The 27,139-nt window shown below is 40.6% G+C and overlaps 12 protein-coding genes across 12 annotated transcripts; 6 read left to right on the top strand and 6 right to left on the bottom strand.

Annotated features, from left to right (window-relative positions):
• Positions 1-110: 110 nt before the first annotated feature.
• On the top strand, positions 111-1,823 carry ALG11 (alpha-1,2-mannosyltransferase ALG11; the record flags this gene model as incomplete). The annotated part of the gene is made up of 1 exon (XM_022821889.1): positions 111-1,823. The coding sequence occupies one exon, from the start codon at positions 111-113 to the stop codon at positions 1,821-1,823; it is 1,713 nt and encodes a 570-aa protein (XP_022678205.1).
• A 251-nt stretch (positions 1,824-2,074) lies between these two features.
• SLM1 (SLM1 family PH domain-containing protein) lies at positions 2,075-4,057 on the bottom strand (the record flags this gene model as incomplete). The annotated part of the gene is made up of 1 exon (XM_022821888.1): positions 2,075-4,057. The coding sequence occupies one exon, from the start codon at positions 4,055-4,057 to the stop codon at positions 2,075-2,077; it is 1,983 nt and encodes a 660-aa protein (XP_022678204.1).
• Positions 4,058-6,415: 2,358 nt separating this feature from the next.
• Positions 6,416-8,383, top strand: LAP2 (bifunctional aminopeptidase/epoxide hydrolase; the record flags this gene model as incomplete). The annotated part of the gene is made up of 1 exon (XM_022821887.1): positions 6,416-8,383. One exon carries the CDS (start codon positions 6,416-6,418, stop codon positions 8,381-8,383), a length of 1,968 nt encoding a protein of 655 aa, XP_022678203.1.
• A 406-nt stretch (positions 8,384-8,789) lies between these two features.
• YIP3 (Yip3p) lies at positions 8,790-9,450 on the top strand (the record flags this gene model as incomplete). Its single annotated transcript, XM_022821886.1, has 2 exons — positions 8,790-8,813; positions 8,944-9,450. 2 exons carry the CDS (start codon positions 8,790-8,792, stop codon positions 9,448-9,450), a joined length of 531 nt encoding a protein of 176 aa, XP_022678202.1.
• Positions 9,451-9,955: 505 nt separating this feature from the next.
• BOP3 (Bop3p) lies at positions 9,956-11,044 on the top strand (the record flags this gene model as incomplete). Its single annotated transcript, XM_022821885.1, has 1 exon — positions 9,956-11,044. The coding sequence occupies one exon, from the start codon at positions 9,956-9,958 to the stop codon at positions 11,042-11,044; it is 1,089 nt and encodes a 362-aa protein (XP_022678201.1).
• Positions 11,045-11,161: 117 nt separating this feature from the next.
• On the bottom strand, positions 11,162-12,583 carry SHQ1 (Hsp90 cochaperone SHQ1; the record flags this gene model as incomplete). The annotated part of the gene is made up of 1 exon (XM_022821883.1): positions 11,162-12,583. The coding sequence occupies one exon, from the start codon at positions 12,581-12,583 to the stop codon at positions 11,162-11,164; it is 1,422 nt and encodes a 473-aa protein (XP_022678200.1).
• A 370-nt stretch (positions 12,584-12,953) lies between these two features.
• Positions 12,954-14,234, top strand: DPH1 (2-(3-amino-3-carboxypropyl)histidine synthase; the record flags this gene model as incomplete). Its single annotated transcript, XM_022821882.1, has 1 exon — positions 12,954-14,234. The coding sequence occupies one exon, from the start codon at positions 12,954-12,956 to the stop codon at positions 14,232-14,234; it is 1,281 nt and encodes a 426-aa protein (XP_022678199.1).
• Positions 14,235-14,273: 39 nt separating this feature from the next.
• On the bottom strand, positions 14,274-16,622 carry COG6 (Golgi transport complex subunit COG6; the record flags this gene model as incomplete). Its single annotated transcript, XM_022821881.1, has 1 exon — positions 14,274-16,622. One exon carries the CDS (start codon positions 16,620-16,622, stop codon positions 14,274-14,276), a length of 2,349 nt encoding a protein of 782 aa, XP_022678198.1.
• A 720-nt stretch (positions 16,623-17,342) lies between these two features.
• XBP1 (Xbp1p) lies at positions 17,343-18,968 on the bottom strand (the record flags this gene model as incomplete). The annotated part of the gene is made up of 1 exon (XM_022821880.1): positions 17,343-18,968. The coding sequence occupies one exon, from the start codon at positions 18,966-18,968 to the stop codon at positions 17,343-17,345; it is 1,626 nt and encodes a 541-aa protein (XP_022678197.1).
• A 2,232-nt stretch (positions 18,969-21,200) lies between these two features.
• NCE103 (carbonate dehydratase NCE103) lies at positions 21,201-21,854 on the bottom strand (the record flags this gene model as incomplete). The annotated part of the gene is made up of 1 exon (XM_022821879.1): positions 21,201-21,854. The coding sequence occupies one exon, from the start codon at positions 21,852-21,854 to the stop codon at positions 21,201-21,203; it is 654 nt and encodes a 217-aa protein (XP_022678196.1).
• Positions 21,855-24,325: 2,471 nt separating this feature from the next.
• SGA1 (glucan 1,4-alpha-glucosidase) lies at positions 24,326-26,113 on the top strand (the record flags this gene model as incomplete). Its single annotated transcript, XM_022821878.1, has 1 exon — positions 24,326-26,113. The coding sequence occupies one exon, from the start codon at positions 24,326-24,328 to the stop codon at positions 26,111-26,113; it is 1,788 nt and encodes a 595-aa protein (XP_022678195.1).
• A 353-nt stretch (positions 26,114-26,466) lies between these two features.
• FMC1 (Fmc1p) lies at positions 26,467-26,952 on the bottom strand (the record flags this gene model as incomplete). Its single annotated transcript, XM_022821877.1, has 1 exon — positions 26,467-26,952. The coding sequence occupies one exon, from the start codon at positions 26,950-26,952 to the stop codon at positions 26,467-26,469; it is 486 nt and encodes a 161-aa protein (XP_022678194.1).
• Between the last annotated feature and the right edge of the window lie 187 nt (positions 26,953-27,139).

The raw sequence follows: 27,139 nt of genomic DNA, 5'->3' as shown, positions 1-27,139 counted from the left end.
TAGAACTTGGGCTTTAAACAAATATTTAACGTATTATATTGAAGGAGGGATCATAGAAAGCAATCAATTATAGGTTCAATTTGGTCATAAAGGATACATATGCTCATTGAATGATGAGCCTTGCAAAATTCATCACTTTTTTCCTTGGCTTACTGCTATTTCTGCTAGTTTCTCTTCGGGTACTATCGGAATTCATACCAAGTCTACTGGTATCGTTACCCCCAAAGCTCAGGTTACGTGTCAACAATTCATTGCTCAGATGCTCTAATAATTTGAATAGAATACCAGTTCTAAACTTTGGTTGGAAAAATGCTTCCGTGAGGAGAGCCTTTGTATTAGCTGCCATTAGACCTTCAGATTACACGAATAAAATTTATGGAGATAGAGTGGCCATCTCTTACTATGATAGAAAGGATAGAGAATCCTTTGTTGGAAAACTAGGACAAGAAACGAAGAGAAAGATATTTGGATTCTTCCATCCGTACTGTAATGCTGGTGGCGGAGGAGAGAAAGTACTATGGAAGGCTGTTGAATCAACATTAAACCATGATGAGAATAACATTTGCGTAATATATACTGGTGATAATGACGTCAGTGGGATAGATATCTTAAAAAGTGTTGAAAGAAGGTTTGAATATAGATTAGATTCTAATAGAATTGTCTTCATCTTCCTCACGAAAAGAAACCTTGTAGAAGCAAAAAGATGGCCGAAATTTACATTATTGGGACAAGCAATAGGGTCTATTATTTTATCCATCGAAGCTTTATCAATTTTAACACCAGATTACTGGGTCGAAACCATGGGATATCCCTTTGGATATCCATTTGTTTCATGGTTCGCAAATATTCCAATCATAACGTATACTCACTACCCCGTCATATCGACAGATATGCTAAATAAATTGAAAAATATGAGTGGATTCAGAACAAATATCAAACTCAACATCAAATACTTGTATTGGAAGATGTTCATGTTAATATACAGATTTGCGGGCTCTTTCGTTGATATTGCAACAACAAATTCAACTTGGACTTATAACCATATCAAGTCAATTTGGCCCAGTACAAGAAATATTCAGATTATATACCCACCATGTTCTACGGAATCGTTGATCGAGGGTAGTAATAAGATTGATAATAAGGACAGAAAAAACCAAATTGTTGCTATAGCACAGTTCAGGCCAGAAAAGAGACACGATCTTATCTTGTCGTCATTCTCAAGCTTTATCAAAACAAACGATAATAAGTTATCGGTACCGAAATTAATTTTAATTGGTTCTACAAGAAACCAGTCAGATAGAGATTTTGTTGAATCTCTGAAGAAGTTTGCTTTTGAAGAATTGAAGATCCTTCCTGAATACCTAGAATTCAAGACTGATTGTAAATATGAAGATATGAAGAATATCTTATATTCTTCTTGGTTTGGGATCAATGCAATGTGGAATGAACACTTCGGCATTGCAGTAGTTGAATATATGGCAAGTGGCTTGATCCCATTATGTCATGCTTCTGCAGGTCCTTTATATGATATCGTTGTGCCATGGGATGACAAGAAGAATGAGCAAACAAAAGATGAGGCAAAATATACCGGTTTATTCTTTAAAGATAAAAGCGATCCTGACTTTTCTTCAAAAGATGCATCAAAATACAGTACTCTCTCAGATCTTTTCGCAGAAGCTGCAAAATTAGGTCTCTCTGAAAGAATTGAGGTGTCGAAAAGAGGCAAGCAGTGCGCTCTAACCAAATTTTCAGATGCTAAATTTGAAAAATCGTGGCACGCAGTGCTTGATGAGATTAAAACCATTCAATCTTTAAATGTTTGATTGATATTAGAAAAAAATTACACTTATAAAACAATAAGAGTATATAAATTAATACATTGCTCACATACAAAGAAGTGAAGTCATAGATGTGTTGCAATATCACAAATGTCTCAAGGCCATTTGGATTACATATATTTAGTAAATTTTTTTTTTTTTTAAATTTTGGGGATTTTTTTGAAGTTTTCTTAATAACAAGATATTAATATGAGAGTTGATAATAGCGGGTTGGTAGATATTAACTTACAATGTCTTCATGTACCGTTGGCAGTTCGACTGTCTAGAGAGTACTGAGCTGATTTACGAGGATTTTTAGGGGTTGTGAAATTTGCTCCTTTGTTCATGTGTTCAACAACAGAATTGTTTAGAGTTGTATTTCCAGTTGTTTCTGAGAAGGCATTAACTTCATTTTCTGTTTTTGGAGTTGCTAGCATAGAATCCTCATTATCGAAACTGATTCTTGGAGCCTGGTTATTTTGAGGGGTTGATTGTGACTGATCGAGGTTGGATTTTGGTCCTTCACGATCTTGTACTAGCTTTTCGTTGACTAGTCTTGCTTTTTCTACTGGGTTAGAAATTGAAGTTAATTTCTTTATATTATTGAACCAGTCCATCATAGATTCGTATGAGTCTGTTCTGAATACCCAGTTATGCCCTCTGTGAATAATACCATTTTGTTTTGTATGCAAAATAAACTTGAAATCTGAAGAGCCCTTTTTGGAATGCTCTGCTACAGTACAGTCGTTTAAGGACAATGATATTACCGGCACTAAATCCTTCTTTCTGTCTCCCGACTTAAATTCGTGTAGGAAACTTGGTGTTAAGACATAGAAGCCTCTTGAATAGGATTTCAAGAACTTGGATCTTCTTTCTAGTACACCTGACTTAATTTCGTAGGTGAATGGGTCATTTTGGTTTTTGTAGACAATTTCTTTGATACGTCTCATTGGCAGGTTAGGATCGATGAAATTGCTATCCTTTGCCACGAAATTCTCCCATTCGAACACAGGATCTTTACTGAAGAAGCCGCTATCCAATTTTGTGATAAGCGTGTCGAAGACCAACTGGGCTTCTTGACCCAAGAGCCTTGCGTATATGGTCAAAGCGTTTTGAATTTCCATCATTACAACTTTTTCTAGTTCCTTACCCGAGGTTTGTATATTATTAAATGCTTCATGTAAAAAGTTTTCCTCAGTTAACTGTTTCTTGATCTGTTTTTCCAGCAGGATCTTCGTCAAGTATGGATCCTCTTTCACTGAACCGTATTTGGCTGCTTCCAAAGAGTCTTGGAACGCTTTCAAGCGTATTTTTGTTTCTTGTAGTTCCCTACTACAGGAGTTCTTGAAGTCCGACTCTAGAGACTGAATTTCCTTGATTTTAACAAGCAAGTCACGTCTCATATCTTCCAATCTAGGAATCACCTCAGTATTTAGCTCTTTGGACGCCTTCGAGGCAGCATGCACCATTTGAGTATGGTATTGGTTGAACAAGGTAGGCAAGTCCTGGATGGATCCATGGCCTAGCGGTACGAAGAATCTCTGCATATTTTTCTCCTCAGGCGTGGTTGGCTGATACTGGTTATCGATGGTGAAGAAAGGGAAGTTGATAGCGTGTTGTAACCTTAAATGCTGCCTCACCAATTCGTCCTGTATGGAAACCGTTTCCTGTAAGTACACGAGTAAAGATCTGATGATGCTTCTCCAGGCGGCGAACCTCTGTGCTAGAACTTCTGTAGGGTTCGCGTTGGTTGGCATTAGCACGACCAACGGAGACCTAGGGTCCAACTGGTTGTTTGAACGATGCATCTGTAGTGATTGTCTATTTCTGCTAGCCTGGGTTTGGGCGCTGGTTAGGGAGTTTGTCTGTTGTCTGAGCTGTTGTTGCTGTTGCTGCTGCTGCTGTAACTGCTGTAGTGATAGGTTTCCTCCCGAAGTCACGTGATGGAAAGAGAGACCCTCGTCCAGAATCCCGCTATTACCGGCAACCCCAGCGTCCGCGTTAATCGAGAGCCTCGGCTGGTTCGCATCGATAGAAATGTTGTCTGTCGGATAAGGCACGCTCTGGCTGGCCCGGTTCCCAGGCTGCTGGCCCTGTGCTACCTGTTGCACCGGCTGGCCCTGCGGAATTTGCTGGAAGTTCATATTAACATTAGTGTTGTCAGTCGAAGTCAGGCTCCGTGTGGGCTGCTGCTGTATATGTTGCAACTGCTGTAGACTAAACTGGTTCTGCGAAAGCATATCGCCAATGCTACTCGTCATGGTGTTATGTTTCGACATTGCAATATACCCAAGCGCAAACAATATATAGAACTCCCAAAATATCAGTCAAATCTGTATGTAGCACGAAACCAAAAATCAAAAAAAAATTAACAGACAGAGTGAGAGAGCGCTATTATATTACTTCTGTCAAGTCTAACACAGTATATGTCGCTTATCGTTTGCTTTTTTAAATTCAAATCCTGTTCCAACTTCTGGCTGGCCTGTAGTTAGTTGTCTTTCTTTCCTCAAACTTCTGTTTCCCTGTCTTAAACCAAGTGAATTCCAAATAAGAAACTCTTAAAAACTTGGAAACTAATACCAAAGGCCAAACTAAGGCTAACAAGAGAAGTAAAAAACAAACAAAAAATTTAAAAAAAAATAATTATATACACACAACACAATAAGAACAGGAAAGCCTGGGGGAGCTGTGGGCCAACGCAACCAGGGTGCCAAACGGGAGCCCCAAAGGCCCAGGTTTTTGCCCCAAGAAGGGGAGTAAGTAGTAGTCAGTAGGTGCATAGTATAACTGAGTAGAGTAGAGTAGACTAGAGGGGACTTGGGGGCCACTTACTTAGAACAGTAGCTCCCAAATCTTTCCCAAATCTACATTTACATTACACAGTGGAAACCGGCAGGGAGGGCTGTTCCAACCCACTCACACTAACTCCTACCTAACTCCTGCCCGGTGAACACATCGGGCTGGGTTCAACGCATGTTTTTATTGCTGTATACTGTTTAAAGCGTTCTATTTACTTTTTTTTTTTTTTTTTTTTCCTTTCTGCATTCCATGCTTCGATCGCAAAGCAAGGGGAGCACAGGGAGCGCAGGGGAGCGCAGCGAAGCGAAGTCAGAGCGGCCAGCAGGCCGATCTGAAAGACCGTGTGGGCCAATGGCCAGGGCTAGGGTCATTAGCAAGTGCCAGTGCTAGTACCAGTTCCACTGGTATGAAGCGAAACGTGTGTGAAGCCAAACGTGTGTGTTGTCAGGAGACAGGAAAATCTGGAAGGATGTTTCTGGAGGATGCCCGAAGTATCTAGTGGAAACTCAGCGCTGGTAATAATGTCATGTTTCTGGTAGCACCACCTACCATTACTACTACTAGCATTTATTATTCTTTTTTTTTTTTAGTGGGTCGAGTTTGTGGTGCTGCGAGATTTCTGCGCTCGAGTGGGAAAAAAAAAATAAATTATACAACAAGAGAGAGGCACAAGAAGAGGGGTTTGGTCACGTGACATTAGGGTATGCCCTGGGGGCTATTCCCTAGGCTATTCGGGGGTTCGGGATCTTTGCAACCCTCTTCACATTGAGTGTGTTGTCTGAAGTGTTTGTTTGCATGCTGTTGGCATGCTGTTTGTATTGCTTGCTTGTTCCCCGCTGGATTCCCGATGCGTATGGAACCCTTTTTGTTTACGTTTTTGACGCTTTGGAGAGGAAAAAAGCGTTTCGAGAAATTATTATTGCTGGGTTTTGTAGTGAGTCGTGCGACGTGACATGTAGGTAGGCAGGTTTGTATGTTGTGACTGTTGTACAGTCACAGCGATCAGCGATGAGATGAGATGAGATGAGTATTGGATTGGTAAAAGTGAGGTGAGCCAGCTATAGCACAGGGTTTGCCATAGCAAAGGATTGGAGTGTGTAGTAGTAGCAGCAAGACGAATGGCAATGCCAAAGGATACACAGTCGAGGAAGCTGTCGAAGGTTGTTCCTCGGTTTGCCAGATCGGCATTCAGAGTGCATAGAAGGCCGAGTTCAGGCGTGGACCGTTTTGAGCGGTTTTTGTATTCATCGAGGTTTGTGCCGACATCTGTGGTGCTTTTGTGTGTGCTGGCGCTGGTGTATCTGATTCTGGTGCGTGTTGGGGCGATAGTGGTGGTGCTTGCGAGGTACGAGTTTTTTGCTAGGCTGGCGGGTCCTGTTGTTGGGCGGGGGATTGCGAGTGCGATTGGGAAGTGGGCTTTCTGAGGGGCAAACACCGGGCCCACCGGGCCCAGCGGGCCTATTGGGGCCAACGGGGCCACCAGGGCCACCTGGCCTACTGACTTATACAGAACCCAGAGACATAACGTAAGATAGGATGCACGGCCCCTCCGTTACCCGGTCGCGGGCGCGAATGTGTCAAACTGAAAAAAAAAAAAAACCCACGCCTAGACCTGCCAAAAGGCTGTGAAGAACTGCTTGATGATGATTGGGAAAAAAAAAAAAAAAAAAAAAAAAAGTCAAAGGAATTGCAGGCAGGGTTGGCATCGCAAGAAATGGCCACATGCATGAATGAATGGCCAGTATTAGTTTGGGACAGAATATAGTTTCGTGTTTTTATCGTGTGGGTTTCTCTTGTGAATGATCTGTAAAAGATTTCCAAGGGCCATTGTGTCATCAAATCTAATAACAACAAGGTACTTGCACGCTTCTTCAAAAATCGCCATGCCACTTCCTCCAGTATTGGAATCTCGCCGTCCAAAACAGGCTCCAGAGTTCGATTACTCGACTGTTTCCAACTACAAGTCGTTCTTGGTGAAGAAATCTCAATTGGACGTTACCGTTGACTTCGACAAGAAGACGATTAGCGGTAGAGTGTCGTATGAAATTGAGAAACGCAATGCGGACGAGACTGCGATCAAGTTGGACACTTCTTTCTTGGACGTTAGCAAAGTCCAAGTGAACGATGAGGAAAACGTCAAGTTTGAGATTCTGCCAAGATCTCATCCTTTGGGGTCGCAATTAGTTGCGACTCCGTCGGTTTTGCCCGAACAGTTCAAGTTGTCTCTTGAGTTTTCGACCACTGATAAGTGTACTGCTTTGCAATGGCTAGACGTGCACCAGACTTCCGGGAAGCCATACGTTTTCTCGCAATTGGAAGCCATCCATGCTAGAAGTTTGTTCCCATGTTTCGACACTCCAAGTGTGAAGTCGCCATTTGTGGCCAACATCAAGTCTGAGTTGCCAGTTGTGTTCTCCGGTATCCAAACCGGGTTCGATGAGGCCACCAAGACTTACACTTTCGAGCAAAACGTTCCTATTCCTGCGTACTTGATCGGTGTCGCATCCGGTGACCTTGTGAGCGCTTCGATTGGTCCTCGTTCCAAGGTTTACACTGAACCATACCGTTTGAAGGACGCTGTGTGGGAATTCGACGGTGACGTTGAGAAATTCATCACCACTGCGGAAGAAATCATCTTCAAGTACGAGTGGGGCACCTACGACATCTTGGTGAACCCAAACTCTTACCCATACGGTGGTATGGAGTCTCCAAACATGACGTTTGCCACTCCAACCTTGATTGCCCACGACAAGTCCAACATCGACGTTATCGCCCACGAGTTGGCCCACTCCTGGGCCGGTAACTTGGTCACCAACTGTTCCTGGGACCACTTCTGGCTAAACGAGGGCTGGACCGTGTACTTGGAAAGAAGAATCACCGGTGCTATCTACGGCGAAGCCACCAGACACTTCAGCGCCTTGATTGGCTGGAATGACTTGGACAACTCCATCTCCGCCATGAAAAACCCTGAAAGATTCAGCTGCTTGGTCCAAAACTTGAAGGACGGCGCTGACCCAGATGACGCCTTCTCCACTGTCCCATACGAAAAGGGTTCCAACTTGTTGTTCCACTTGGAAAACGTCTTGGGCGGCAAAGAAGCCTTTGATCCATTCATCAAACACTACTTCAGCAAGTTCGCACGCCAATCCTTGGACACTTGGCAATTCTTGGACACCTTGTTCGAGTTCTTCCACGACAAACGCGCCATCTTGGAAGCCGTCGACTGGGAAACATGGCTATTCACCCCAGGTATGCCTCCAAAGCCAGAGCTAATCACAGACTTGGCCGACAACGTCTACTCTTTGGCCAACAAATGGATCGCCGCTGCCCAAGAATTCTCCGACCCACAACAATTCCTAAAGACCTTCTCTGCTAACGACGTCGCATCATTCTCCTCCAACCAAATCGTCCTATTCTTGGACACCTTGGTCCAAGGCGGTCAACCAGAAAACTCTGCATTCTCCTGGTCCTCCCACCGTGATGCTTGCGAAGCTTTCTGCTCCATTTACGACGAAAAGATCGGCAAGTCTCAAAACACAGAAGTCATCTTCAGAAAATTCAGATTGCAAATAAAGTCCCACGATACTACAGCCTACAATGCCTTGGCTGAATGGTTGGGCACTGTCGGTAGAATGAAGTACGTCCGTCCAGGTTTCCGTCTATTGAACGAAGTCGACCGTGACTTGGCCATCAGAACCTTCGAAAAGCTACAAGACACCTACCATCCAATCTGCAAGGCCCTAGTCAAGCAAGACTTGGATCTATAATCCACTCCACCTGGCCAACGACATATATACATGTTTTATACACACACATACGTGATATATATACATACATATATGTATACACATATATCTGACATCACGTGACTCTTCTCTTTCCCTACACTTAACGGCTTTTACGTCTCTCTCTATTTTTGTACTGTGCCGATTTGTCGTGAAACAATGAAAATTCCAAGTATTATTATTGTTTGTTATTAGTGCTATTATTTTGTTTTTTTTTTTTTTTTTATAAAAAAAATACATTAAACTAATAATAGAGGAATTAAATCGCCAGCTTGTTATGATTATATAGATCAGCAATCACTTAGCATATCTGGCATTTTTGGTATTTAGAGAAAAAAAAGAGCATTTACCACATTGCTAGTGCCTCACAAAGATAAACTTGAACACAATGAGCAACCTTTCGCAATTATCTGTATGTTTTAGTGACGATTTAAAGTCTTTGAGCGCGTCAATTCGTGTTTGTTTTGGCTGATATTATTTATTTATTTACATTACAAATGGCGATGTACTAACAAAAAGCGATATTGTTCGCGTATATGCAGCAAATCTCCAGCTTTGCTCAAAACTTGTCTTTTGACCGTATCAAGAGTGAAATCGGGTCGTTCCAAAACAAGCTATCTTCTGTTCGTCCTCCACAAGAGTTCTTCGACTTGAAGAGAATTTCCAAGCCTCAAAACTTTGGAGAGGTACAATCCAGAGTCGGTTACAACCTAGGCTATTTCTCGACCAACTATGCTTTGATTGTTGGTGCGTTGAGTGTGTACTCTTTGCTAACCAACTTTTTGTTGTTGATTGTAATAGTGTTTGTTTTCTTGGGAACTATGGGTATCAACAAGCTAAATGGTGCGGACTTGGTGACTCCATTTGGATCTTTCAAGACCTCGCAACTATATACCGGTCTATTATGCGTTGCTGTGCCACTGGGCTTCCTAGCATCTCCAATCTCGACGTTGATGTGGCTAGTCGGTGCATCTATTGTCTCTGTCTTTTCTCACGCAGCATTCATGGAAAAGCCCATCGAAACGGTTTTTGAAGAGGAAACAGTCTGAATTGGGCCCGAAACAAGAACACACCCCTATATATAACCATACCATCTGGGTATAGCTTCAATCGGCTGGCACACTCCTCTATTATTATACTATCACACTATTATTTTTTTTTTTTTTTTTTGTTTCTACATTCTATCTCTGTTTTATCCATTGTTTCTTGAAGAACGGCTTCTAAATGGAACATCTTATATCATATATATATATAGAGTATATCTACCAGTTATAAAACACACACCCCGTTATAATTACAATAGACAGATGTCCGCTTTACCAGTAGCGTAGCTGAAACACGGCGCCTTTGTGAGTACGGACTTATCTCTCTCTTCCTTAAAAGTATTCCTACCATTTTTTACGCTGTAAAACAAAAGACAAAAAAAGTTCATGTCAAATTACAGTGTATGTAATCTAAAGTATTTACAATTTGAGAAGACATATAGATAAAGGGAAGAAGGTAGCTAGAGTTACCACTACAACCTAAGGCTTCGTTATAGATACATGAAACACGATGTCGAATGATAGGCTACCTGAGGTACCAGCCTTGGCAGTGCTCTTGGGTTCCAATGTTAAAACATGGCCATATTCAGAGGAGACATTAGTCCAAGCATTGCAATTGCGCTCTCAACAAGAACAAACTAAGAGGCAGTATTATAAGTTAGAACAGGTAAATCAATCACTAGAGCTACTGAAGACAGCTGTGAATGCTGGCATTCCGGCTCCTCAGATCCCACTTCTTTTCAATTCTGAAACTGCTCCGACAAACGAAGCTGAAAGTACGGATGTTCGACAGATGATATATGCCAAGGAGCAATCGCCAATAAGTTCCATTCCTGATAAGCAGCCCCGAAACTACAAATTTCCACCCACGAACCAGCCTGCAAAACAACAGGTGAAGCCGCTTGTTGGGTCAGAGATGAAAACGCATCGAAGGACCCATTCACCAGCAAGAATCGGGGCAGAAGCCGTCGCGGCATTGAATAGCAATATGCTGCTCAAAGAAGAAGATTCCCACGGAAGTTCAAAGGCGTCTACACCTCAAACCAATACCCACAAACGAATGCAGTCACTGCCTACACTGAAAAATGAACCAACCACTGGTGTGCTCAACTTTTCTGCATGGCATACTTATTCAGCGCAGGGGTCAGGCAATAATGGTTTCCCCAAGAGACCTTCTACCATATCTCCAACTACAGGAGCTTCGGGTCCTTCGTCATTTCCATCCTCAGTACGTAAACACAGAAGAACAAGCTCGACTAATTCGGCATTCGGTGTTATTGATTTGAATTCCATTAATCAAATCTCGTTCAAGCAATCCCACTCAAGATCAGCTTCAGTGCAAGATCCCAGGATTAACACCCATAGTAACAGTAACAGTAACCATAACAGTAACATTAATAGCAACGTTGATACAAAGAAAAGCGCCGGTAGTGCTAAGGTTGATATCAACTCCACAGGGTCTTCGGAAGGGACAAATGATGATACTTTCAGTGAACCAGGCAGCAATGATACCTCACTTGAACAAGTAAGAAAAAACCCAAATAGTCCAAAACTGCTTCTGAAAGGGCCAAATTATGTTGACAATCTATTGAATACCTAACCTCTTGTTGGTCAATATGTAATTATAGTATATATATATATATATATATATATATATATATGTATATGTAAGTATTATTATTATTATAAATACCCTGATATAGAATTAGTAGAAAGTTCATTTCTCTTGCTCCACAAGCTGCTCGATTTCAGCTACGGTTAATGTTTCCCATTCGACTTCACCTGTTTCCTCGTTTATTCCAGAAACACACTCGAATTCAATGCTTGACTTGTCCACATTTGATAACTCCTTTTTTGCTTGTAGTGCCAACGATTTGATTACGTTGTCGTTCCCTTGAGATATGAACCACGCACACAAATCGTCCAATAAAATTTTGTTGTAGACATAATATACATCGTGGTACCGGTATAGTTCATGGACATCAAGTAGAGCTTTTATTACCAAACGCTTGCCACCGAGTAAGAGATCGATAGTGTCGTTCCATGCCTTGATACACAAATCATAATTACGATGCAACGGATAACTTAACGTTCTGCGAATAGCGGTAACTATAATAGCTTTTATTTGAGAGAATTCAGACATAGATTCGGACAAAAGAATTTGTTGATCAAGCATAGCAATCTGCGGTGTTAACTTCCCAATAGTCCAGTGACTCTCAGTGGTATGATTTCCTTCATTTTCAATTTGTTCAAAAGTGTATGAATAGAGTATAGAGAGTATCGTTAGATACTGCGTCTTGATATCATTTACTAGATAAGTCTTCCTCGGAAGGTGTTCGTGCATTTGGTTCTGCTCCTTTTCTGTGAACTCCACGGGGAATGAAACGTTCATTTCCTTTTGTTCGGGGTCTAATTGACTATACCATGTTCTATAACTTTGACAAAGAGGAGGAGTATAGTTTAGCAACTGTTTTATACCATTAATTTGAAGCTCTTCTTCGTCCCCATACTTTGAAGTCATATATTCGGCTGCAAAGTATTCTGGATCAAACTTCAAATTCTCCTTCTTTAACCTTTCCTTCACACGATCCTCTGCATTCGTATGCTCAGGGTCATCCAATTCGTTTATATCATTACCATTCGATATAGAAACATTCATGTAGCCGGAATAGCTGTTATTAAATCCATATTTTGTAATTGGGGTGTCATCCGAAGTGATCTCTTGCTTAATTTCCCAATCAAATTGTTGGCCTTCTTCTCTAATATCAGCGATTGTTTCTTCTTTGGCATCAAGTTCCTGGATCAATGGACCACTGGTTGGCTTTGGCTGCTCATTTTTAGCAGCCAAAAGCTTTACTGGAAGGTCCAAGTCTTTAAATTCTGTTCCCTTAACAGCTTTTAGGATTTTACAATTGATACTTTCATGTTTGGAATCGTATTCGACTTTATTCAACGTTTCATCTTCGACCAATTCGTCAGAAAATCTCAACCTTAAATAATATGGGGACAAATGGAATATGAACATACATCCATCGATAACTAATTCCATAGTTGAAGCATTGAACCTTATGCTTGAAACCTTGATTTGCACATTAATGTATTCCTCATCTTGTATGATGGTGAACCTCGGTGTAATCATAACTAAATATATTCAACTCTCGAAGATTCAAACTTTACTTGAAAATATTTCCAATCTTAAACTTAATTATTATATCTCCAACAAGTCCAAATAGCGACTTTATTGGTAAAAGTATCACTATCCTATCTGTCCTTGTTTTAGCTCATCTCATCTCATCACTACTTGAAATATTCCATTCTATATTACGTAAAAAGAAAGAAGAAAAAAAAGTGATATCGAAGAAATGTAGAGCTTCGCTATAATGAGATGTGCGATGAGATGGATTATAAAGTATCAGACATAAAACCTATATATATACGTATATTGAATCGTTGTAAGGTTTGAGCTGTTAAGAGGAAATAACTACAGCATATACAGCAGGATATCTACAATGAGCATCACAAATGAAGAAACTGCTGTGAAAACCAAGCCTAGAAGACGGTTTGTTGGTATTAAGAAAACTGTTGGGGAATCTACAGAGAATAGCTCAGGGTCAGACTTAGTCAGGAAGTCAAGACCAAAAACTAATATTCGTCATGCAATCAACCAAATTCCCGCTGAAATTCTGGAAGATGAGGACCTAAACTCTGCTATCAAATTGCTACCATCTAACTACAATTTTGAAATACATAAAACTGTATGGAATATCAAGAAACACAATGCCAAGCGTGTTGCATTACAGATGCCGGAAGGTTTACTAATATACTCTTTGGTAATAAGTGATATTTTAGAACAGTTTTGCGAATGTGAAATTGTGGTTATGGGAGATGTTTCATATGGTGCGTGTTGTATTGATGACTACACGGCAAGGGCTTTAGGCTGTGATTTCATTGTACATTATGCACACTCATGTTTGGTTCCAATCGACATCACTGCAATCAAGGTACTTTATATATTCGTTACAATCAATATTGATGAGACACATTTGATGAAGACGTTACAGAAGAATTTCGATAGGGGATCACGTATTGCGACTTTTGGTACGATTCAATTCAATCCAACCATTCACAGTATCAAGGATAAGCTACTAGAGTCAGAAGAGAAAATGCTATACATCATCCCTCCTCAAATTAAGCCTCTTTCCAAGGGTGAAGTCCTTGGTTGTACATCTGAGAGGTTGGATAAAGAGCAGATTGATGCTATGGTATATGTGGGTGATGGTCGGTTCCATCTAGAGTCTGCTATGATTCATAACCCAGAAATTCCGGCTTATAGATATGATCCATATAGTAGAAAGTTCACCAGAGAGAGGTATGACCAAAAGCAGCTCGTAGAAGTTAGAGCATCAGCAATAGACCAGGCACGCAGTTCCAAAAAAGTTGGGTTAATTTTAGGCGCATTAGGAAGACAAGGTAACCTAGCAACAGTTGAGAATTTGGAACAGAAGCTAAAAGATTCTGGAAGAACTGTAGTAAAGATAATTCTCAGTGAGATTTTCCCCCAGAAACTTGCCATGTTTGACGATATTGATGCATTTGTTCAAGTTGCTTGTCCCAGATTGTCGATAGATTGGGGATACGCTTTTAACAAACCTTTGCTCACTCCATATGAAGCAAACATCATGCTTGAAAACGACAGGATGTTTAACGAAAAATATTATCCAATGGATTATTATCATGTAGATGGTTATGGTAGAGGTAAAGTACCTAATCATGACAATGTAACTATTTAAAATTTCTATGTTATTTTAAATATAATACTATTTATTGTTTCATTCTTCTTTTACCGCCAATAAAGTAGCCACTTCATCTCCTGAAAAGTTCAAGGTTGTAGAAACATCTTCTACACGATCTGGATAGAGTTTAAACAGCACACTCTTAAAAATGATGTAGAATTTAATAAATGTGTCAAAGCAACTAGAAACAATGTCCTCTTCGATGGATGGTGGCATTAAGTTGTAAAGTTTTGCATCCTGGAAATCTGTTAATGCAAATGGTATATATTCGTTAAGTTTATGGTGTACGTTCTCGCTCACTGTAGGTAATTTCATGATTGGGTTCTCTATGGCAGAAAGATACATTTCATGATCCAACTCATCTTGGACAGATACAATAGGAAAGATCATGTTAAATAGATTGTAATAAATCTCCATCCCAGTTGAATCAAGTAGATATGTCATCATTAAATCCTTTAACTTAGAGGCGAACGAGGTGTATTGTGAGTTTATTTTATCATATACATTTGCCCCATATCCATCTGCGAATAAAGTATTGTGGAAAGCACCTATCTTTGATTTAATAAGGTCAAGACTGTTGATCTGTGCTATTAACATATTGATTTTCTCTGATTTATCCTTTTTGGAATTCGGAAACCAATCATGAATAGTTTTAGTGAGCATCTGGTCAACAGGTTCTACAATTAGTTTATCGTAAAAGTCCTTGGTTAAAATTTTTGTTTCATTTTGTTGATCTATTTTTGACATAATCTGGGAAAGTTTTGACAAATAGTCAGAAAACCAGTCAGGAGGTAGCAAATCATTTGGAACCATTTGGTCTTTATTTAAGTCGTTCAAATATGTGGAAAGAGTGGTGATGACTTTGGATCTAGCCAAGTTTTCGAGGTCATGTATGCTGGTTATTAGTATACTTGATTCGCTGATACCGCTTCTTGTGAACATCATTTGGTAAAGGCTTAAGCACTGAACAATGTCTAAGTTTAAGAGAGGATCATTTTCGAACCTTACAATTTGTTCTAGCCTTATTCTAACAGTATTAGATAAGGAAGCAAATATTTTATTCAATAGTTTTAGATGCAAATCTTGCACGTACTCCATATTATCCTTTAGGATTGAATCAGAGGTTATAAGTTCTGGGTTGAGTTTGAATATAGACTTTAGAAATTCTAATTCATTCACAATCATTGAATGTAGGTATGCAAGCACATCACCAAGATATCTCACGGGATCATGAGCAGAAAGAATAATTGGTCTTTCTAATTTCTTATTGTCAATGTCAAATTGAGAAAGGAAATCGTCCAATAATCTCTTTGATCTTAAGGTAGATATACGACTCAAAAAGTCTTGAAGAAACTGAACATCACTAGATAAATGAACAAGACTTGTTTGGAACTTGGAAAGAGCCTCGTCACCAATTGTACGCTCGCCGTACTGTCTCGATAAAGTATCATACTCATCGATGAAATTGAGGAGATAGTTGTACATTCTTTTATTGGATATCATGAGATAATTATTCATGGATTTTAGCAACGAAGTACCAGCCGCTGTTGTTTTTTCATCTGAAAGAAGATAAGTTGCCTTTTCCTTAATAAAATTGATCTTGTCTAGTATTTTGAAGAAAGACTCATCTATATTACCGTTTTGTAAGTTATCCAATTCCAATTGATTAAGGGTTAATGAGTCCCGTAACTTGACTACCACTTCTCGTCTAGCCTTGAGTTTCTCCAGCTTTTCTCTAATCTGATCAAACTCAAAAACTTTCGGTGTATCAGCTTCATTAATGTGTTCCATGGCTTTGTTAATTCTTTCCAAAGGCTCCGATAACCTTTTTATTCTTCTGGCCACAAAATGAAAGTTGCTCAAGATTTCAGAATGTGAGTTGAGCATTGAGTTCTCGAGTTTCGAACGTAATGATTTTCTGTGAAGAACACCAACGAAATCTGATGCAACTAGTTGATCATATTGAACAGCTATATTCGAATGGTTCTTTTCAAGTATTTGAAGAGCATGTCTTACTTCAGAATCAGAGGAAAAACTAGAGTAGTTTGAAGAATTTACAATATCATTGATCTTTTTGGAAAGTAACTGGTTGGTTGATACTGGCTTTTCAATATTGGCAAGAATTGCAGATGTGCTGGTTTTGTTAGATTTATCTTCCAAAGAGTCATGCTTCAATTCTTGAAGTGAAACACTAGCGAAGTGTTTCATCTTGCTATGTAGATCACTGAATTCTGCCTCATCATTATCAATTGATGGTAATACAAAGGTTTGTTCTTCTTGATCTCCCTGTATACCCAAAGTTTCTAATGAAAGACGCGATGCTGGTTGCGGTAAAGCAGCAGGTTCTTCTGTTGCCACAAGAGCTGGGAAGTCTAAGAAGTCCATAGTTTCTAGTTCCTCTTAATATTCTAGCTCTGCTAACAATTATTATTTGTTTCGCTTAAATTTGGGTTATCTTTACTGCGTTGATTCTTCTTTACTGCACCTACTAGACGGTATTCGGTTAAAATTAAAATTGAATAAATAAAGCTTTTTCTTTAAAATCATAATAACTTCTTCAGTAGACTAAGGTTTAGCAAAATAAAGAAAAAAAAAAATAAATTGAGAAAACATACATAGATTCTTCAAATTGAAGAATTGAAGTTTAAGAAGACTACTAATATCTGCAAAACATTAAGAATAAGGAAATGTTGCTAGATGTTTAAGTGCTGAGCATTTAAAAAGAAAAATATATATGTGAAAGAAATCAACATCATCATCTATCCTATTCAATGAAGTTTTAAAGATACAAATGGTATTCCAGTATCAAATACTACTTTTAGTAACAATACAACACCAATAACCAACTAAAAAAGAAGAAGACAAATAGTAATAATAATAATACTAATAATATAGTAAGAAAACGACAACTGCTACCTAGTGAACGGTAACATAGAAATAAAGAAGTAAAAGAATCATAGGAAATGGAAACAATAGTAAGACCAATGCCATTTTTCATTAATAGCGATGAAAGTAAAGTAAAGTAAAGCAGACGTAACAGAAGTAGAAGAAGAAGATTTTAGAATAAAGATGTTTTTTTTTTTTTTTTTGTTTTTGGCTTTTTCGTTAATCGTCTAAATATGATTTCCGCAAATCATCAAACAAATACTGAATAGGCGGTAGAGTAACGTCAGAAGATTTTCTTCTTTCCTCTTGCTGATAATAAGGTTTGTTTGAGCTCTGGACTATTCCGGTCCAAGACTGAGAGCGATAATGACGGTTTGGTAGGTGGATATGCTGAACAATCGAAGGATTTTTCACTTCGTTCCAAGAGTATCTGCGTGAGATATTAAGAAGATCCTGTGCAGTGTTCAAGCTGTCCTTTTCGTCACTTGTAAGTGTGCTTGTAGTCAACGAAGGGTTGGACACAGGCGATAGTGAAGACGAAAGTGATGGGGACTGCTCGCACCGCTGCATGTACCAGAACTCGCACTTCTTAGGGAAATCCTCCCCAAACACAGGAACGAGCAAATATCTTATTGGGTAACAAAACCTGGAGCACAATTCTTTGGACACGGGGAAAGGTAGCCACGTTCCCTGGATCTTTATATACCCGCCTCTGATTCTTTTCACCATGTCTTCGAAGGGGATAGCAGAGTTATACGATTCTGCTAACAGGGAAGACAAGGCGGGGTCCAATTTGTGCCAATGCAAATCGTTATAGCTGGCGAACATATCCTTTTGGGACCATTTGTTCCATTTGCCTGCTGTTTCCCTCTTTCCAGGTTTGCCCAGTTTCCCGTACACCACTTGGCCCAACACTTTTTGGAACTCTTTGCAACAGTGTACCCGCGACGATTGGTCCTGCTGGTACATCCTGTTTGTCGTGCACAAACACTTCATGACGTCCTGGTATAGCCGCCATATGCCGGTAAAAAATACGTAACCTGTTTCGCGGTCCCAAATGACGCAGTTGTTCCTGTTGATGATCATCGATTGGTTCGATTTCGCTTTGAGCTTCATCATGCGGAACTCCTGGTTCTTGGTGACGTTGGAGCCCGGTTTGTTGGACATGCTGATCACGTGCTCTAAATCTTGATCTGTCGGAGACACCGATCCACCAGACTGTTCGTGGCGGGGCAAACGGTTCTCGTCCGGTTGCTGTTGCTGCTGCTGTTGCTGCTGCTGCTCTTCATTGAGCGCAAGAATATTATACGGCGTGATCTGCAAATAGGGCTGGTAGTTGGGGTCAAACGTGCTTTGCGTCATGGGGTTTCTCGAGATGTCCGGAATCGTGTACTCGTTGCACAGGAGACTGACCGACTTTTTCGGTCTTGCCTTCATTACGTAATGGCCCGATCCCACCGGTGCGTAATTGTGGCTGTATCGCCTGAAATCCTTCTTATGCACGGAATTCGCCGTATCCTTATCCGCCTGTCCAGGGTTCTTGGCCCGCCGTAAACCATAATCCATCAGCAGACGATCGCCGCTATTTCTCCGTTTCTCGATACTACCATCATCTTCCATCAATTGCTCGGGTTCAAATACCGTATTCGTCTTGTATTCCTTCTGTTCGATAGAAAGCTGTGACTGTAGCGCATGCGGGAATTGCGACAAGCTCGGCTTCATAAGCTCGTACACCTCTTGAAACAAATACCGCTGGTAGTCGTCCAACGGGTCCGTCGACAACTGTAGCGGTATTCCGTCCAACGAATGCACCTGGAATGATACGTCTCTGGTCGCAGAAGGCATGGCTCAACGGTGAAACAGAAAAAAGAAAAGAAAAAGAAGATTTGCTGCGATTTGCTATGATTTGCCTTTAATGCAAAGAAGCCTTCTTTTTTTTTTTTTTTTTTTTCGGGGAAGCGAAAATAAAAAAAAAAATAATTATTTCAAAAATTCAAACCAAAACGGTGACTATGAAAAAATAACCTGGGGAATGAATGCCTGGGTAACGCCTGGGTAACACTTGGGTAATAATATACCTGCTGATTATCTCCGTGGATATTTTTTTTTGTTTCCTTCCTTAACTAGTGGGGAGAGAAAGTACAAGCGTGAAAAAAATTAAGGGAAGACGAAATTAAGCGCTCGAACCAGAAGAAAAAATATCCCGAATAGACGCGCTATTTAAAATCAAAAGAGACAGAGACAGAGATTAATATGTGGAAACACACAATCAAAGATATCCGCTATTTAAGTATGGTATGATACTCGCGAATTAAAAAGACAGAAAAAAAAAAAAAAAGAAGGGGAAAGGGTCCTATACTAACTCGAATCAGCCACAAACAACCGCTTCGTTCGCTACCTCTGCAAATCTCCGAAACCTGCAATTATATACGCAGTCCCGTTCGTTTGTTGGTTTATTCGCGGGGTGATGTAACGAAAGAATGAAGCACCGTGGGACACACACAAAGAAAAGAACTGCACTGCCTAAACAAAGGGTCTTCTTTCTCTCGAGGACGCGTGATGCCGGTGATGCGATGACACTTGTTTCCGTGGAAATGGGGTACGAAGTGCTGTTGTAGTTCTTTTTTTTTTGCCTTCTGAAAACCCAGTATGGGGGTTTTTATGGGTTGGGTTTGATTTTTTTTTTTTTTTGTTGTTTTAGGAATTTTTCTTTTTCCGGCCCTTCTTTGTACTCTTGTACTCTTGTTTGAATGACAGAGAGCGATCCCTCAATAAGCTAAGGAAATGTAAGGTAAAGTCTTGCTTACTTGCTTGCTCTTTCTTCTTTCTGGGGGTAGGATAGGGAAGAGGAGAGTCAGGAGTAGGTGGGTGGGTGGTAGAACGGTTTTGAAATTGTCTATTGTCTGTAATATAGTTCTGTTCTGAACTGATCACCACTGATCACGCCGAAATGTGGTTGTAATTGGAACTGGAACTGCGATCAACCTGGTACAGTACAGCCAAACAAATGGTTTCGGATGCTCGAGGACGTGTCAGGTACTCAGGTTGACTTGATTATTTGCCTTCGCTTCGCTCATTATATATGGGCAATGGCATATATATGTACGCGCATGTAGTCAGAGGAGTGGAGGGGGGCGAGGCGGTATCGTAAACGCAGCGCAGCAAGGTTGCTTCTGCGCGGTTCGTCAAGCAAGTTCTTCTACGCGCGTGAGAAGGAGAGAAGGAGAAAAAAAAATAATGTGCGCGTTTGCGTGCGCGTGTGCGTGTGCGTGTGCGTTTATATAGAGGCTTACCTAAGCGATTCTCGGTGTAGAAGCACAGAGCTATCGGCCGTAACGCATTTCACGGAAATCGTCGGAATACGAGTGTAGTATAGTCAATTAGGTAACCCGAGAGAGGTGCGAGAGGTGAGAGAGGTGAGCAACAGCAAAAACGGGAGGAATGTAGGTGTCATGCGGGATTCTCGATGGGTTAGGGGGGGCGAGCGAGCGTGCGAGCGTACCAGTTTGCTGTATGTTCCCTATCTAAGATACGGGATTCCAAGATGCCTGCGGTTAGAGAGTACCAGTCGAGATGAGATGAGATGAGCAAGAGAAAGAGAGAGAGAGAAGTTCGGAGAATGGTTTCGCGGTATGTCCGCGGCTTGTGGATGGGGTTTTTTTTTTTTAACCTTTGCTTGCAAAGGGTACAGTTTCGGAATGATGGTGCGGCCGTGGAAGAGACTCGAGTCGGTTTGTAGGCGCTAGGGGAGCGGGTAGGGTTCGGTTGTTACGGGGACTTCTCTAGGTGGGTCCCTGGGGAATGTCCTAGGGAGTGTCCTGGGGAGTGCCCTGGAGATTGTCCGGTTTTTGAACGCAAAAAAACAAAACAAAAAAAAGTGTTCTTGAATGAATAATGGTATTAATGCGTTTGAAATTACCCTTTGTTAGTGTATATATGCTTGATTGTATAGTATAGTTTATAAAATGGAAGTAAAGAAGGATGTAGAAAAAAAAGAGAGAGAGAGAGAGGCCTGATGAAAGCCCAGCGATCGCAGCCCCTCCTCCTCTTTGCTCCCTTGTAGAGAGGGAGAGGGATTCATACATCAACTAGTTCTACTTTACCCGAGTCGACGTTGTACAACATGCCGTAGGTCTGTATAGAGTTGTTTGCAAGAGCTTTTTGCACAGTGTCGATGCTTAGCAAATTCTTGAACTGCTTCTTGACGTTCAGTATAGAGAGCAGACGAGATTGTTTCTCTAGGCTGTTCTGGTACTCTGGGGAGTTCAAAAGAGCCTTGTTTTCGTGACACAAGTCGTCGAGGTCCTGGAGGTAGTGGTGCAAATGGGAGCACTCGATGGCCGGTAGGTCTTTTCTTTGGTCCTTTAAGCACGTCTTGATACCACCACAGTCTGTATGGCCGCAGATGACGACTTTGTTCACCTTCAAGACGTTGATAGCAAACTCCAGAGTGGCCAAACAGGTCATGTCTTCTGGGTTGACCTTGTTGGCGATGTTTTTGAAAGTGAACACTTCGCCTGGCAAAACGCCAATGATATTTTCGTTGTAGCGGGAGTCAGAGCATCCGATGAATAATGTGTGTGGGTCCTGGCCCTGGCCGTTGAGTGTGAACAAAGTAGGGTGTTCATTTTGCATTTGCTTGCGCCATTCCTCGTTTGCTTTCAAATATTCATCGACTGACGATGAGGCGTGTAGTTTGAATGGGACAAAATCAGAAGCAACTGGAGACATTGTAACGACGGGAGACGGGGCAATGGTATGTATTTATTTTTTTTTGCTAGCGTTGCTGCTGTTGTTCAGTTGCTATACACAAGTATGCAAATGGAACCAACATGTCCCTTTGCCCAGGAGGTCATTGGCACTAATTCCTCCCACCCCCTTATATATAACAGCCCAATGCCTCGCCTCGCCTCGCCTCGGGATATGTGTCACAGGAAAACCAACAATCAACAAAAACCATTACATCAACATGAAATAGTGATGATGACAGCGTTGGATCGTCACTGTCTGTAGTCAGCACTAGCCGAATCCAGAGAAGAAGAAACAAAAAAACAAAAAAAAAAAAAATTAAACTTAAAAAAGACTTACTGCATGTGCTATGCTCTCTATTACAGCGTTTAAACAATCACAAATAAGGCCTAGGCTAGCACTGTGGCTACCCCGGGGAACTGAGCAACTAACTAACTGCTTTGCTGTTTGTTGCATTCAACAAAGGGAAATATAAAACAAGAAAAAACTTCAAACACGTTTACATCATCATCATTGTTGGCACTCCCGGGAGAGATTCAAACCCAAATTCAATTCCATCCCATTCCTTCCCACCAGATCACATAGATGTCTTGCTGCATGTTCTAAGACATATCATATCCGATCGATGACTTACCGGAACATATCTGGCAGAATGTCTTTTTTTCACTTTTTTTGCATGGCGAAATCATGATGAAATGGTGAAGTATCGTTGACGTCAATATCCTTCGAGACGGTTTTCCTTGTTTTTTTTTTTTTTTTTCTATTTACTTTTTCTTGTGTATTTACTTTTTGTAAAGTTTCTATGCGTTCTGGAAGGGGATGAGCACAAGAAAGGTATGCGGATACCAAGGGTCTGCAGGTGTTTCCGCGGAGGTATCTGTTGGGTTGATTTTATTTTGGGATTTTTTTTTATTTTCTTCTCAGTTGTTAGTTTTTTTTTTTTTGTATTCGAGAGAAACTTTCTTTAAGGACTACGGATGTCCGTACGGAACGGCGCTCTCGAGAGCGCCGGCCGGGACGGGCTGTGTTTGTATGCCGTGGAACGCACGCGCACGCATATAGGATATATATAGTTACGTCTAGTGTGGGGGGACGAGGGGTGGGGTAGAGCCGGGACGATCTCGAGGATTTTCCCGGACTGCCAGACCATGGGCAGCGGCAGCAGTGTCACCTGGCCGCTGGTATTTGGTACGCGTTAAATTTGCCATGACTCAGGCATTTCGATGCCTGAGTCAGCTCACCGATTGTTCACCAATTGTATATCACGGTGCATCACCATCGCCTTCGCCTTCGCCACCGCTTTTTTTTTATTGAAAACATGACTTTCTCGAGGGGGCCCATCTTGTCTCGGGCCCATCTCGTCTGGGGCCTCTTTGTGGCAGGAGAAAAGTGTCACGTGACTTCTATCTTTTTTTAATGTTTTTTTGTTTTTATTTTTTTGTTTTTGTGTCCCCCTCGCTCGCTCCCTTCGCCTCGTAAACTCCGATGCTCATCGAAAAATCTCAAATGGCAAACCCGATTTAGGGGAGGGGGTATTCAGTACGAAGTACAAACAAAAATCGATTTTAGAATAGAAATAGAGATTATTATTTCAAATCATAGCAAATAAGATATTTTGAAACGCGAAGAGGTAGGGAGAAAGACGACTAACCCAGGGGAAATAGCCAAGAAATTACACGTATATTGCCCCCCAAGTAACGTGGGAACGCGTGCTGCTTGGTAGGAGACTTTTTTTTTTAGGAGGAAAGAGAAGGGCATCCATCTAGCACAAACATCATAATATAGAATAGTATAGTATATTCGCGAAAGGTTGATTGATCTATTGATTTCTTGCTTGGTTAATACATTTTGATCGACAAAGCGAACACAAAAACGCTAGCCAGGAGACTAGATAGATCAGGGTTTTTTTTTTATTTGCGGGGGGTTGATGAAAGGTGTGGGGAAGCAGAAGGATACATACACACACACACACAAGAATCTTATTGTGTCAGTCTGTCATTGATACAGGGAGGTTTGTCGCAAAAACGGAAAAAATAAATAAATAAAAAGGTGAAAATAAAACCAATAAAAGGCGTTTGAAGAAGATCTGGTTTGACTTAGATTTTGCTGTTGTCTAACCAAAATAATATTTTGTTTTGTCTGGGGACCCAGGTATAGTAACAACTTGGAAATTCTTTTTGTGACGTTTTTTTCTTTTAGTGGATTATCTTTTTGTGTGTTACCGTTTGAGCACTTACAGTTAGGTCTGTGTGTTCCCAGCCTTGTTTTTTTTTGTTATTTGATCTGAAAGAGATAGATATATACGCTTGTGTTGTTGGTAAAGGCAATATAAGAGAGTGAAAAGTTTTTAAAGATAAGGACAGATCGATTATCGTTGAAGCTTACTACTACTTAACTTGATAGAAAAATCAAAATACAAAATACAAAATACAAAAACCAAAAACATTAACAACATGGGAGGAGCAACTATGATGTTAGGTTCGAAATATAGAGGTGAAAACAAGGTAACGAAAACGACACACTTTTTTGTGTCATTTGTCTGCATTTCCTCATTTTTGGTGTACTATTTTTTGTTTTCACCGCTTCGAGCAGGGTACTACGAGAACCAATTCTCCGATGGTTCGGGTCAATATATACAAGTAATTGACTTTAACAAGGTCTCCGACTTTCAACTTCAACCGATCCCATTTTCAAAAAATATTTCTAGAACCGATTTCAACCAATGGTTGAAAGACCAGGAACGAGTTTCGTTTGAACGTATGTTCGATAATATTTGCAACGAAGAATCGTCAGGAAAATTCGACAACTGTTTCCCCGGTGTAGTTTTCGCATCTCCATCCAAGAGTAAACCGGATTACTTTTACCATTGGATTAGAGATGGCGCCATTACCATTAACACTTTGATCAACACATATTCGGAGGTCGACAAAGAACGCACTTTGAAAACAGTCTTAAACTACGTGAATGCTTCTATCGACTTGCAACATAGGTCTAATCCAAGTGGTCCCGTTGATGACCCACTATTGAGAAACTTGGGAGAACCTAAATACCATGTTGACAATTCGCCATTTGAACAGGTTTGGGGTAGACCACAAAATGATGGACCACCATTAAGAGCCATTGCCTTGTTGAATTTCTTGAATTCAATGAATGTGTCCAGCAGTAGCGATGCCAACAGTGATTACCAATGGATCTTTGATGATTTAATTACGTTGGACTTAAAGTTCGTCTTGTACAACTGGCACGTCTCAAGCTTCGATTTGTGGGAAGAAGTCGATGCGTACCATTTCTTCACAAGTATGGTTCAATTGAAGGCTTTGGTCGATGGTAGAGCATTCATACTGAAAAAACTTTCAAGCGGTATTGCATTAACTAGTGCGGAAGATGATCTCTTGAAAGATCTTGAGGCTGGTATCGATAAGGTGGAATCCTTCATCAAGAGTTCCAGTTCTGGATTTATTAACCATGAAAAGGGCTATATTGTGGAGACACCAAGTAACTTGGACCAAAGGTCTGGTTTAGATATCGCAGTCATTATGGCCAGTACCTTGACCCATGATTCAGAAGATGAAAACGATGGATACTTCACCAACTATGACCAATTTAGCTTCTTGTCCGCAGCACCAGGACCATCTTCTTCATCATTCACCTCGGCTGATAAAACTGATACGCCATTTTTGTTTGACATCGACGATCCATTAATCCTAAACCACTTCAACGAGCTTGTTGAGAAAATGGCTATTCTTTACCCAATAAACCATAATAGACTAGGAACTAACATGGGTGTTGCTGTTGGAAGGTATCCCGAAGATATTTATGATGGTATTGGCATTTCTGAGGGCAATCCGTGGTTTATTTCTACATTGACTTCTGCAGAGTTGATTTTCAAGTTGGTGCACAAGATGCACATTACGCAAGAGCCCTTAATAATAGAACCTCTAAAGAACAAGTTTTGGCATAAAATTTTCGCATTCGGTAACCTACAAAATACCTCTGTAATGATCCCATATAATTCCTTGGCATTCAACCAGACATTGTACACCATTTTCAAGTACGGGGACTCGTTCTTGAGTAAAGTGAATGAACATGTTAGCGACCAGGGCCACATGAGCGAGCAATTTAACAGATATCACGGATACAACCAAGGTGCTGAAAACTTGACTTGGTCATACGGAACCTTTGCCAATGCACTCCGGTGGAGACAAATTGTGGATAACTTGATTCACCCAACAAACATCTAATACGGGAAATAAACACAATCGCTTGTATTTTAGAGCAAAACAAACAAACAAACAAACAAAAAAAAAAGAATAACGACCGCTGATAGTATAGTATTATTTTATCAGCTTTTACCCTCGCTCAGTTTCTTGTGAAGTGTATCCCTAATGTTTTGTGTATATGTGTATAATTTTTTTTCCGCATAAACAACAACGTCATATCGTTTTGCTAATTTAAATGTTACAGTGCACAGCAGTATACTTTTAATCACGATGCTTGGAATGCTTCTTCTTTTTATTATTTTTGGTTTTGGTTTTGGTTTTGTATATGTATTCTTACCTATTTACAGCTCATCTTACTCACGGTGGTGTACACATTACTCTGGAACTTGAAGACCCACTCTGTTCGCAGTCCTTTGCACTTTCTCGTCCTGTGACATTTTCAAACCCGGGTTGTACCTCTCGATCAACTCCTCGTACTCGCTTTGGTTGATCACAAACGCAGAGATATCCTTCAAGTGCTCCAACGAACGAGCATCGTCCTTCAACGACTTGACAATCTCCTTCAAATGTCCGCTATGGCTATAGAACAAAAGCTGCTTAGATTTAGATAAATCTTCCTTCTTCAACTCCTCAATCTTCTTTCCAACCGCATTCAACTGCTTTATCAGTTTCGATTGTTCCAGAGAAGACTTGCCCTTAAAACTCTGCTGGTCTCTAACCAATTGCATCCTCTGATACGTCAGCATCGCAATCTGTTTCTTTCTTTCTTGTTCCAACTGTTGCAATCTATTGTGCTTTCCACTGCGGACCAGCGACTTTAAAAGCGCTCTATATGTAGACACTGTAGTAGTAGATGACATCGCAAGCTCCTGATACTATTGTGATACTCCTTGGAACAACGCTATCTCCTTTTCACCCAATCCGATGAGCTATCTCTCTCTGTTTGAACTCTGTTTAAATCTCTCTCTACATTTATTTTAATATCATCGAAAAATAACACAAATTTCATGCCCGGTCACGTGACTGCTTTTCCTTCCTAATTTTTTT

Source organism: Kluyveromyces marxianus, chromosome 8, assembly GCF_001417885.1.
Source record: "Kluyveromyces marxianus DMKU3-1042 DNA, complete genome, chromosome 8".
NCBI classification, from domain to species: domain Eukaryota; kingdom Fungi; phylum Ascomycota; class Saccharomycetes; order Saccharomycetales; family Saccharomycetaceae; genus Kluyveromyces; species Kluyveromyces marxianus.
The sequence above is the reverse complement of the archived record's forward strand: the minus strand, read 5'-3'. Positions and strand labels throughout refer to the sequence as shown.